Source organism: Sceloporus undulatus, chromosome 1 (genome assembly GCF_019175285.1).
Source record: "Sceloporus undulatus isolate JIND9_A2432 ecotype Alabama chromosome 1, SceUnd_v1.1, whole genome shotgun sequence".
In the NCBI taxonomy this organism is placed as follows: Eukaryota; Metazoa; Chordata; class Lepidosauria; order Squamata; family Phrynosomatidae; genus Sceloporus; species Sceloporus undulatus.
This window is the reverse complement of record NC_056522.1, coordinates 208,012,706-208,025,279: the sequence shown is the minus strand read 5'-3', so window position 1 is coordinate 208,025,279 and position 12,574 is coordinate 208,012,706. Positions and strand designations below refer to the sequence as shown.

The following is a 12,574-nucleotide window of genomic DNA, read 5'->3' as shown; positions in this document are numbered from 1 at the left end:
GGAAGACTCCTGTAAACCTGAAACTGCTTACAGTCACAAACACACACACACACACACACACACACACACACACACACACACCAGTTGCCACATTCACCAAGAAAGTTTGAAGTGGGTTATGGTGGTTAGGCCAGCGGGCGTAGTGGTCTGAGTGCTTGACTATGACTTTGGGTTCATATCCTGTCTTGGCCATTGAAACTCATTGGGTGACCTTGGCCAAGTCACACTCTCTCAGACTCAGAGGATGACAATGGCAAATCCCCTCTGAACAAATAGTGTCAAGAAAACCCCATGACAGGTTCACCTTAGGGTTGCCATAAGTCGGAAAAGACTTGAAGGCCCAGGACAACAAACAAGGGGTAGAAGTGGGAGATAATATTTTTCTTACTTAAAAGAGAAAGAATCTTTGCTGTATACCTATTGCAAATTACCATCCTCTGTGTGTTTGTGTTTGTGTGTGTGCATGTATAGGTGGCATGGCCTATTGAAGAAGCTATAACAAATCCATACATCAAACCTCAGATCCAGAGAAGCTCTTATTCCTAGCTCAGAAAACAACTAATGAAGCCCTACAAAAGGCATTAGAGGTTACATTGGGCCATTGATATCCACTGGGTTTTGGTTCCAGGACCCGAAGAGATACCTTTTGGAAGATTTTTGCATTCTCTTTCCCCCTCCTTACATAGATAGGGATTTCCTGCATGCAAACTCTCCTCTCTCTCTCATTCAAACTAACTATGTGACTCAGGTCACTCCCCCTTTGCAACTAACAGACATTCTCTCAAAATATTTTCAACTGAGCTGTGTTTCCATCTTCCTGCTCTCTCAACTTTCTACACATAAAGATTTCTTTTACCTGAACTATTCATTAACTAGATTGGAATATAGCATTTTCAGGTAAACATAGATTAAAGCCATTAGTAAACTTTTGTTTGAACTTCAAGCTGCTTGTGTTGTTTTTGGAGCCAGTCTTGGTTCTTAGGGAAGCACAGTTAGGCAAAGTAACATTTCTGCTACTCAGCTGATTTAAAGCTAGATCCTAACAAGCTTGGCTTCGATATTTTGATATTTCGATATTTTTGTTTCTTTCAAAAGGCTCAAGCCCTAGAAAACTTAAATTACCTGACAATAATAAAATCTGCAGATGCTCAAGGGTAAAATAGTACCCCTTGTATAAAATTGCAAAAAATCAAGCCTTGTTTTCTGGAAAATATATATACACTTGTCCCTCCACATTGGTGGCTTTGACTTTGGCAGATCTGATTATTAATATGTTCTCTCTAGGAATATCTAAGTCCTCCAGCTCAACTCTATGGTCTACTTTAACCAAAAGTCGCACTGAAGGACCTAGAAATCCCTAGAGAGGTGTTCTCTCAGGTAGAGATGTGAAGGCCAAGGCCGGTGGGGAAATTAGGAAATAAAACCATTTTTTGGCCGTGTTTTTCCTGAAACATGCTAAAATAAAATATTCCATAACTGATTTTATTCCTCCCCCCCCCCCCAGTGTTTTTAGTGTTTTTGTTATTTGCGGTTTTACCACATTCATGGGGGTCCTGTGCCCTGAACCCCAGAGAATATGGAGGGAGAAGTGTGTGCGCACACACACACACACTCACACTCACTCATTCACACACACATATACATGTACATATGTGTTTATATATGTGTGTGTATGTGTGTGTGTATATATATATATACACACACACATACACATATATGCACACACACATATGAACACACACAGTTATACACACACATATATATGTGCACGTGCACACACACACAAAACCCGTGGAATCCGTGGATATGGGAGACTGCACATAGATACAGAGAGAGAGAGAGAGAGAGAGAGAGAGAGAGATACACACACACACACACACATATATAGAACCTGTGGAAGGTTGAATCTGTACATAGATACACACACACACATATACGCATGTTGTATATACACATATATATACACGTGTATATATATATATATGTGCGTGTGTGTGTTCACACACATATTCATACACACACACACACACACACACACACAATCGGATATTGGAGACTGTCTATAAATATATTTGTCTTTTCTGGCTTTCTGGGGCTGACGGAGTCTCCTGTGTGTGTGTGGGACTTGTGTGTGTGTGTGTGTGTAGCGGAGACTAGTTCCCACCGGGGCCGTTCCCCTCCCCAGGGCCAGCCGCCGCGTCCGCTGGCAGAAGGCGGGTGCCAGGAGCCAGGAGGCTCTCCTCCTCCGCCGGGGTTCCTCCGTCCTGCATCCCGGTGGCGCCAGCGCCCAGTCGGCTGGTGGGGACGAGTCTGGGCCGGCGGAAGGGAGCGCCCGCAGGGAGGGAGGCAGGGAAGCCTGGTCCTTTTCCTGGGGAGGAGGGAAAAGGAGGAGGAGGGGGCTGCCATCCGGAGGGAAGCCGCAAATAGGGGTCCAGATAAGACACCCCGAAATGGAGGACGTCCCAGAAAAAAGGGAAGACAGGACCCTATCCAAGCTCAAACCACCCCCCCCCCCCCCCCAGAAAGATAAAACCATGATTTTGGGTCATGCTCGGAATGGAGGATCTGACCCAAGAAAAGCTGGAAGCTCTCTTACTAGAAATGTTCAATTCGTGCTTCTCAAGTCGGGCTCGAAATGGAGGGCATTCCAGGGAAAAAGGGAGGACCCGACTCACGAAAAGCTCCAAGCGCTTCTAGAGAGATTAAATTCGCGTTTCTTAAATCAGGCTCGAAATAGAGGGCATCCCAGAAAAAAGGAGAAAAGACAAACCCTCAAAAACACTCCTGGGAAATGTAAATGTCTGTTCCTGGCTCAGAAGGGAGGACAGTCATTTTAAAAAAAGGGAGGCTATGGCCAAACAAAAGCTCAACACATTCATAGAAGAGTAAACTCAAGCTTCTTAGCCGTGGTCGAAATGGAGGGCATTCAATCAAAAGAGAGGACACCCCCCCACACACACACACAAAGCTAAACCCAGTCATATAAATATAATAAACCCATGCTTCTTAGCCATGCTCAAAAATAGAAGATCTTTGGGAACTCCCTCCTGGACAGAAGGCTGAAATGTAGGACGTGTGCTGGAAAAGGAGGACGCTTGCTGCCCCTGCCCACTAACCTCCTGCCCCCAGAGGATCAAGGCCGCCCCACAACTCCCGTTTGGGGAAAGGCGGGATAGAAATCCAACAAGAAACACATTAAAAATAAAAAAGGACAAGAACCGGGAAAGTTTCAGATTGACTCGAACCGCATTTTGGAAGAAAAGGAAGGAACAACCCGAGAAAAAAAGAATGAGAGAGGAAGGAAGGAAGGAAGGAAGATGGATCATGGAAAAAAGCTAGGAAGAAATAAAATGCGATTAAAGGAGGGAAAGGGAAGATAGTAAGGCATTGTAATTTTCTACTCACTTCACCAAAGGCACAGAATTGCTTAACAACTGCTACAATTAACGCTTCAAAGGCGCTGTAGTTTGACTGTAATAATAATAATAATATTACAACATCAGAAGAAACAATAAAAACTGGAAGGATTGGCGCAGTGCATTCTGAAGAAAAAGGAGGAGGAACCCAAGAAAGAAAGAGAAAGAAAGAAAGAAAGAAAGAAAGAAATTTTTTTTAAAGAGAAGGCTCAGAAGAAATAAAATGCGAGGGAAGGAGGAAAGACAGTGAAGCATCCTTGTTTCCTACCCACAAACTCCTTCCTTGCAATAGGAAACGGCCAGAAATAAAAACAAAAAGCTCCGATGTAGCGGCACAAAACCATGGTGTAAACAATAATTTATTTAAATAACCTCTCCATGTTGCAAAAGTAACATCGTGGGGTTTTTTTTGTAATAAATAAAACAAGAAAATACTCATATTTCTTTTCCTTTTTGTTATGTTAAAAGTTTAAACCACAAAACTAGGGAAATTCAGTAGCTGGTTCTTTTTAACATCGGAGAGGAAAGGCATGAAACAGGAAAAGAAAGTACTGGTGGAAGTGGCCCAAAGAGAGAGAGAGAGGGAGGGAGGGAGGGAGGGAAGGGGGAAATATTATGCCATTAACAAACCTGGCTTCACAAAAAGGAAAGAAACACAATCCGTCCAGTGGAACATTTTCCCTCCCCGACATTTTTACACAAAGAACTGGGGTGGAGCACAAAAACAGCTTTATTACAAACATATCTTTTTTTCTTTTCCCTTGCGAAGAAAAAAGCCCTGCAAACATTTAAAAAAAGATAATTTAAACACAGCTGGGTTTTTCTTTTTCGTTTTAAATATCTACATATAAAAATTATTTCTCTCTTCCCCCCCAAATCCCCAACATCACAAAATGAGGTCATCTGCAAAGGCACCTATAAAAAACGTTTTACAAAAATAAACACAATTAAATTAAACAAAATGACTGCACTGGGTGGGTTTGATGAGAAAATGGGAGAAGACTGAATTCGCATTAAATTGTCTTTCACCTTCTTTAAACGGAGGCGGAGAGTAAGAGATTGCCATATTAGCCCTGTCTACTCCTCTGAAGCAAGTTCCATAGGGTTCAATGGGGCTTACTCTTGAGTAGGGGGGTATTAAAATAGCAAATCACAGGCAACAGAAAAAGAGGGGCTATAGAAGCAGGGAAGGGGAGGTGAAGATCTCTCGCAAAGAAAGAGAATCCGCTGAGTTTCTGGGAGTAAAGAAGTTTGCGCACAGACTTATCCTTGCTGTGAATGGAAATGGTGGTAAAATCACTTAAGGGGATTGGGATGCCAAGGGACCTTGGAGCATCTTGGAGAGAAAGAAGTTGTAGCATGAGCTTTGGTAGACTTGGGTCCAAAACACACTGCGGAAATTATCCAGGTTGAGACAGTTTTAACTATCCTGGCTTAATGCTAGGGAATTTGGGGAACTGTAGTTTTGTGAGACATTTAGCTTTCTCTGTCAGAGAGCTTGGTGCCACAGCAAACTACAATTCCTAGGAATCCCTAGCACTGAGCCAGGGCAGTTAAAGCGGTCTCAAACCAGATTATTTCTGCAGTGTGTTTTGGACCTAGGTTTACTTCATCCTTTGGTCCCTCCACTGCACCTCATGCCTCTGAGGCAGTAGAAACACAGTGTTACCAAAACTCATGCTACAACTACTTCCCTACAGTTAGGTCCAAAACACACCGCAGAAACAATCCAGTTTGAGACTACTTTAACTGCCGGGGCCCAGTGCTAGGGAATCCTAGATATGGTTGTTTATTTGCGGCACCAGAGCTCTCTCTCTGATAGAGGAGGCTCAATGTCTCACAAAAGTAGAGTTCCCAGATCCCTCGCGTTGATCCAAGGCAGCTAAAGCACCCTGAAATTGGATTATTTCCGGAGTGTTGTTTTGGACCTTAGCCTCAGAGGTGCTGCAAGATCCCTTGGCAGACCGATCTTCCAGACTCACCTGGCTATGTCCGAATGGCACCCCAACCTACTTCTAATATGAAGCTGAGCCTATGGGTCATCGGGAGGCCTACAGGGATCCCGATCTAGCCAGGGAAAGGTCTCAGAGACCCCCCCCCCCCCAACTACTGCCAACTCTGAAGCAGGGGGGGGCAAGGGCCGGGTTGCCCCCCTTCAAAAAAAAGCGCGGGGAGGGGGGGGGAGTTTATCCCTAGAAATATCAACGCCCCCCCCCCCGCTCTCCCCACATCACTCTCTGCACCTAGATCTCCTCTTGAGGAGCTAGAAAATCGTCCCTGCGTTGACGCCGGCGCTGTGGTGGTGGTGATGGTGGTGATGGAGGTGCGGGTGGTGCTGGTGAGGCTGCCCTTGCTGCAGGATCGGGGAGGCGCCGGCCAAGTTTGCCCCGGAGGAGGAGGAGGAGGCGGCTTGGTGGTGGTGATGGTGGTACCAGGAATAGTTGCCCAAGAAAGCCGCCGCCGCTGCCGCTGCTGCCGCCGCCGCTGCTGCAGAGGCTCCGTTGGGAGCTCCGGGGCTGGAGCCGGCGCTGCTGGTGCCGCTGCTTCCTGCTCCTCCTCCGGCCGCATGCAGGTTTCCTCCAGTGCCGATGCGCTGCGGGTGCGGAGCAAAGTCCCAGGCCGCCAGAGAGGCTGAGGCTGGAGGGGAAGGAGGGCAAAGAGAAGGCGGAGGAGGGGAACCGGCGCCCGGGAGCTGCTCCGCCGGCAGCTCGCCGCTTTTCCACATCTTCTTGAATTTGGACCGTCGGTTCTGGAACCAGATCTTCACCTTGGAGGAGGAGGAAGAGAAAAGGAAAAAGAGACGGGGATGAAGGCCAGGCCTCTGCGACGTCAAAAAGAATCCCAAACAGCCAACAAAATCCTGTCGGGCTTCGGATGGACTTCAGTCTACCAAAGCTCATGTTACAACCTTTTTTTTTTTTTTTTGCACAGTTAGGTCCAAAACACACTGCAGAAATAATCCCGTTTGAGACTGCTTTAACTGCCTTGGCTCAGTGCTAGGGATTCCTCGGGGTTGTAGTTTACTGTGGCACCAGAGCTCCCTCTGACAGAGGAGGCTCAGTGTCTCCCAAAACTACAGTTCCCCGAATTCCCTAGCACTGAGCCAAGGCAGTCAAAGCGGTCTCAAACGGGATTATTTCTGCAGAGTGTTTTGGACCTCAGCCTTTCCCTCCTTGGGGGGCAATTGCCTTACACATTGTAAAGAAGGCTTAGCACGGTATAGAAATGTCAGTGCTATCAGTGAAACATGCCTTGGAGGCACACACAACAGCAAGAAAGTGGTTTCCGATGTAGGGCGACCCCCAGGTAAAGCTATGGTGGGATCTTCTCAGCAAGGTTTGTCCCCCTGAGGCTGAGAGAGCCCCTTCATGCCATCTAATTTCATAGCCAGTCTGAAAGTGCTTTCACCCAAGAGCCCACGGGAAAAAACAATAAAAAGAAAGCCTGGGTGGTTTTTCCTGCCTCCACAAATCCTCTTCTCCATCCATCCATCCATTCATCCATCCATCCATCCATCCATCCAGGCTTCCTGGCTGGGACTCCCAAACCAACCAGGCAGCTCTTGGCGGCTTCTCCAGGTTGAGTCTGGATGGGGCTTTGGTTTGGAAACATCAACAGATGGGTGACAGATCCATCACAAGTATCTTTCCTCAGTGTCCTGCCTTTGAGATCTCTCAGTGAAGCCTTTTTTTTCTGAAGATGGAGGGAAAGACTGGGAAAACCTTTCCCCCCAGTTCCACCCCCCAACCGGGCTTTTCCAAGACCCCGACGGAGGATGCCCACAAGAAGCGGGCACTGGTTTAGGTGCCAGCGTTTTCTTTCAGGAGAAGTCGTTAGCTATTTCTACAAACACACTCCTCAGATCTTGGTTTCTCTTTTACAACTGGGAGGAAATGGCCCAGGGAAATGACTTTAAGGGCAGGTGCAAAATAGTATCTTTCGGTTTCCAGTCGTTCTGTTCCTAACTCCTTATTTCTCCATCTTGAATAAAGTTGGTAGCATAAACTTTGGGAGACTTAAATCTCCTTCATTAGCTGTATGGAGAAAAGCAGATGATGAAGTAGATTTAGCCTACCAAAGCTCATGTTGCCAGTTAGTCTCAAAGCGGCTGCAAGATCCCTTTGCAAAGCTGGAGGTGGAATCTGTAGGAGACAGCGTGGTGTAGTGGTTTGAGCGTAGGGCTAGGGCTCTGGAGACCAGGGTTTGATCCCTTAGAAACCCACCTGGTGACCTTGGACGAGTCACACACTCTCAGCCCCAGAAAACCCCTGAGCATCGCCATAACACGGTATATCCAAATATACAGAAAAAAGATAGAATTAAGGGCGGGGTGTTGCTACTGTGGGAAGACTAAGGAAATGAACCCTGTCTGGAGGATGATCCGGATTGAAAGAAAACGCCATCTGATTTAGCTATTTGCCTAGTTTATGGTGGAGTATAAAGTACAAGAAGGGGATCGTTTTCTTAGACTATAAACTGCTTTCCACAGTTATGTGCATATGTGCGAACTATGCAATTGTTGTGTGTCTTCTAGCTGTTTCCGACTTAAGGCGACCCTACTAAGGCCGTGGGGTTTTCTTGGCAAGATTTCTTCGAGGAGGTTTGTCATGGCCTCCCCTGGGGCTGAGAGAGTGTGACTTGCCCAAGGCCACCCAGGGGGTTTCCTGCATGACCCGGGAATCGACTGCTGGTCTCCAGAGTCCTAGTCCAACTCTGAGGCCACTACGCCCCACATGCATACAACCCAACCTACCGAAGCAAGTGTGTCCAGTTTTTTGAAAACGACTATCTGCGCTACTTTCCTGGGAACGTAATAGTAGGCACCCAGCCCCATTCCTTTCAATGAAAGGGTTAAAGACCAGATCAAGCACTTCTCACAGAAGGCTACCACACTTGGATCGTAACCCCGTCGTTTTTACACTTGGCACATACGTACACACAGACCTGCTCTGCTCCCCACGTTTGTTGCCGGCGCGATCTGTATGGGGGCTGCTTCTCTACTACTGGTGTGTGTGTGTATGCATGTGTGTGTGAGGCTGTGGACCTGGGTTTTCTGGGAGAAAACTAAGGCCACCCAGGGATGGGAACTTGGACTCACCTCCCCTAAGGAGAGACTTTACTGATGGTTGTTGTTGAGAGATCTTGCAGCCCCCTTGAGACTAACTGACAGAAAGGAATTGGCATCATGAGCTTTTGTAGACTTCAGTCTACTTCCTCAGATGCAGGGTTGTTGTTTGCTGTTGTGCGCCTTCAAGTCGCTTCCGACTCCTGGTGACCCTAACATGGGGTTTTCTTGGCAAGAGGGTTTGACGTGGCCATCATCCCCTGAGGCTGAGAGAGCATGACTTTCCCAAAGTCACCCAATGGGTTTCCATGACTGAGTACGGATTGGAACCCAGGTCTCCAGAGCCCTAGTCCAGCGCTCAAAGCAAGGCATGGGGCTGGCGTAGAAGGTGGCCCTGGGGCAGAGGGAGAGCCCTTGCCCTTGCGGTCCCTAGTTCCCTCCGTTACCTGCGTCTGGGTGAGTCCCAAGGAGGCGGCCAGCTCGGCTCTCTCGGGCAGGGCCAGGTACTGGGTCTTCTGGAAGCGCCGCTGCAGGGCCGCCAGCTGGAAGCTGGAGTAGATGGTCCGGGGCTTCCGCACTTTCTTGGGCTTCCCGTTCACCATCCGGATCTCCGGCTCCCCTTCCTCCTTCTCCGCCGCTGCCAGCCAGGGAGGAAGGGGACAGAGTCAGGACTTGGAGGAACAGCAGCCACAACAGGCATCTTCCTACTACTACTACTACTACTACTGCTACTACCACCATCACCACCAGCCTGATTTTCATTATTGCTTGGCCCCCTCCTGAATGTCGTAGCGGAACCCGAACGCCGAATCCGAACTCAATGTACCCCAGTCTCCCTCTGGGTCCCAGAGAGCGCAATTCGGGGGAAGGAAAGACTTGGGGAACCCCCTTCAGACAAACTCTGGGCTTGAGGAGAAGGTGGGAAAGCAGCCATGGCAGACCTCCCTCCTTTTCCCCTCTCTCCTTCCTTCCTCTCTCCCCTCTTCCTTCCTTCCTTCCTTCCTTCCCTTCCTCCCTCCCTCCCTCCCTTCCTTTCGTTCTTTGTTTGTTTGTTTGTTTGTTTCCCTTCCTTTCTTCCCTTCCTTCCTTCCTCTCTCCTTCCCTTCCTTCCTTCCTTCCTTCCTTCCTTTCCCTGCCTTCCTTCCTCCCTCTCTGTCCCCACCCGGGTGGTGTCTTTGAGGGGGCTCTTACCGGCCTCGTGGCCGACCGGGGAGGTCCTGGCCCCGTAGACGGCTGCAGCTGCGGCGGCGTAGGGGCTGTAGGAGGCGGCGGCGTAGCCCAGGTCGTAGGGGCCGGCTTTGGCGGAGTAGGGCCCCCCCGCGGGGTGGTAGTGGTGGTAGGCGCCCATGGGCGGGTAGGGGGACCCGCTGCCTCCGTGCTGCTGCTGGTGCTGCTGGTGTTGGGGATGCTGGTTGGTGTAGTAGCTGCTGTCGGTGTCGGTGGGGACCGGGAGGGTGGGCGACTCCTGGGGCTTGTGCAAGGCGGGCTGGTGGTGGGGCTGGTGGGGGTAGCTGCTGGAGGCGATCTGGCTGGAATGCATGTCGGAGGCCAGGCTCTCGAAGACCCCGGTCATCCTGGGCAGGCTTCCTTCCCCGCCCTCCTTCCCTCCTCCTTCCTTCCTTCCTCCTTCCTCCCTTTCCCTCCCTCCTTCTTTGGCTTCTAAAAGTCAGAAAGAAGGAAGGGGAAAGCCGATCTCCTCGGGGCTGCAAAGGAGAAGGAGACCCTCTGCCAGCCTGGAAGGAGGCAGAGGAAGGGGGCGAGGGGGCTTTACTGGGGAGCTCTTGGGGGAGCTGCTGGGGAGGGGGCCATCCCGGGTGCAGTGGGGGCTCCAGGGGCCGGAGGGACTGGCCAGGGGGTCTCCATCCTCCCTGGGAGCTTGGCTTTCCCCTTGAGCTCAGCCGCCTACTCTTCCCGCCCGGCCTCTTCTTCTTCTCCTTCTCCTCCTCCTCTTCTTCCTCCCCGGCCGCCTCTTTCCTCGTGTCTGCGGCTCCCGGGGGCTGCCAGGCGGGCATTTAACACCAGTCACGTGAGAAGGGGCCACCACGTCACCTAGCAACAGCCAATCCGTGGGGCCAGCCCCTGGGGGTCCCTCTCCTTGGCTTTCCCCTTCTCTTTTCCTCTCTCCCTCCCTCCCTCCCTCTCTCCTCTTCCCTCCTTCTCCTCCTCTCTGGCCTGCCTGGGTCCCCTCGCTCTCTGGGGGCGCCTCGCAGATTGGGACGTCTTTCCCGGGGGAGCGGGGGGCGGGGAGAAAGGGCCCAGGTGCAGAGGGAGGGAGGCAGGCAGGCAGGCAGGGAGGGGGGGTCTCTCCGCTGACGTCGCCCCAACAGGGGTCAGGTGGGGGGATTCGGTCTCCCTTGGGGAGGAAAGGGCGGTCGCCTTTGTGATGGGAAAGAGGCAGGCAGGCAGGGGACCAGTGAGGTGTAGGACTCGACTCCCAGGAGGAGACAGCAGGCTCCCTTCCTTCTTGATTTTCTTTCCCCCTTTCCCCATTCCCTTCCCTTCCCTGTCCCTCCCTCCCTCCCTCCTTCAGCTGCCTTCCTTCTCTCCCTGTCTGTCTGTCTTCCTTCCCTCCCTGCTTCCCTCTTTCTCTCCTTCCTTCCTACTTTCTCCCCTGCTTCTTTCTTCCCCCCCCCTCCCTCCCTCCTCCTTCCCTCTCTCCCTCCCTGTGTCTCCTGGCTTTCTTCAGCAGCAAAGGTTTCGTTCAGTCTTCCTCGGACCAAGTCTGTGGATGCTGAATCCGAACCATGCCACTGGGAATAATGTATTGCTTTGCTTGAGCCCTTGCTTAGAAGTGCAGCCATAGCCTCCTAGGGAAATACAGAATCATCTTTTATAAAGTCAGATGTAAAATGATGTTTCCCAGCAGAAAAGTCACCACAACTCCCCAGGAGGATACAGAGCAGCGCACCGCTTCCCTCCCTCGTGTGTGCTTCTGCCTTCCAGCCGCCTGTCCTCTTACGGTGAACACATGCATCTCACACAGCGAGGAAGACTCAGAGATGGTTTGGCCAGTTCTTTCCTCCGAAATAGAGCCTACAGCCCCTGGGGTTCCTAGGCAGTCTCCCACCCAAGTATTTCCCAAAGCTGACCCTGCTTAGCTTCCAGGATCAGAGCGGATCCAGGGCCTGGAGGGTATTGGTGCCTTCTGTGTGAACGGGATCACCAGGAGGGCGTTACATACATTCCAAGAGCAAGGTGCTCTTTATAACCTTATAAACTGGAGGATGAAGTGGAAAATAAGGACGCAGAAGGAGGTGTTTTCGTGGCTTGGCTTTTTTCCATCTCTGAACGGGGCAGCTTCTAAGAGGTGCAAAAGTGTGGCAAATAGTCCTCACTCTCAGTCTTTTCATCCCTGAAAGCCCTGCTGTCACACTGCTGGAGATGGGTGGGTTTGTGTAGTGTCCTCTTGTCGGCATGTCCTTCAGGAAGGAAGAAGTCAAGCTTTTTTCAGACTTTCAAGGATGCTGGGGATGGAGACAGATACGAACAAATGGTAAGGTCTAGGATTTTTTTTAAAAAGGTATAAACAGCAACAACTAGGGATGTTGTAGCGCCTTTGAGAACTAAGAAGTTGGCAGCATAAACTTTGGGAGACTTAAATCTCCTTCATCAGATGTATGGAGAAAAATAGATGACGAAGTAGACTTGGGTCCAAACCACACTACAGAAATTATCCAGTTTGAGACCGCTTTAACTGCCCTGGCTCAATGTTAGGGAATTCTGGGAACTGTGAGACATTTAGCTTTCCCTACCAGAGAGCTCTGGTGCCACAATAAACTACAATTCCCAGATTCCCTAGCATTGAGTCACAGCAGTTAAAGCAGTCTCAAACTGGATCATTTCTGCAGTGTGTGTTGGACCTTAGCTTACCAAAGCTCAAACTGCCAACTTCTTCTTTTCAGTCAGTCTCAAAGGTGCTACAAGATCTCTCTGCATATGAATTTTCTAGACTAACATGGCTGTGTTTTCAAATTCAAGGTTCTCTACAAGAATGGCCAGAATATTGAACAACTATCGTTATAATCCAAGAACACGTAGTCATGGGGTGTAATCACAATATTTCCAGTGAGATATTTCCCGTCTTGTCCTATTT

General features: G+C 49.8%; 1 protein-coding gene across 1 annotated transcript; it reads right to left on the bottom strand.

Annotated features, from left to right (window-relative positions):
* Positions 1–5,614: 5,614 nt before the first annotated feature.
* On the bottom strand, positions 5,615–10,123 carry DLX2 (distal-less homeobox 2). Its single transcript, XM_042439330.1, has 3 exons — positions 9,673–10,123; positions 8,928–9,118; positions 5,615–6,183 (listed from the first exon to the last, which is right to left on the bottom strand). Exons 1-3 carry the CDS (start codon positions 10,052–10,054, stop codon positions 5,680–5,682), a joined length of 1,077 nt encoding a protein of 358 aa, XP_042295264.1. The 5' UTR covers positions 10,055–10,123; the 3' UTR covers positions 5,615–5,679.
* Between the last annotated feature and the right edge of the window lie 2,451 nt (positions 10,124–12,574).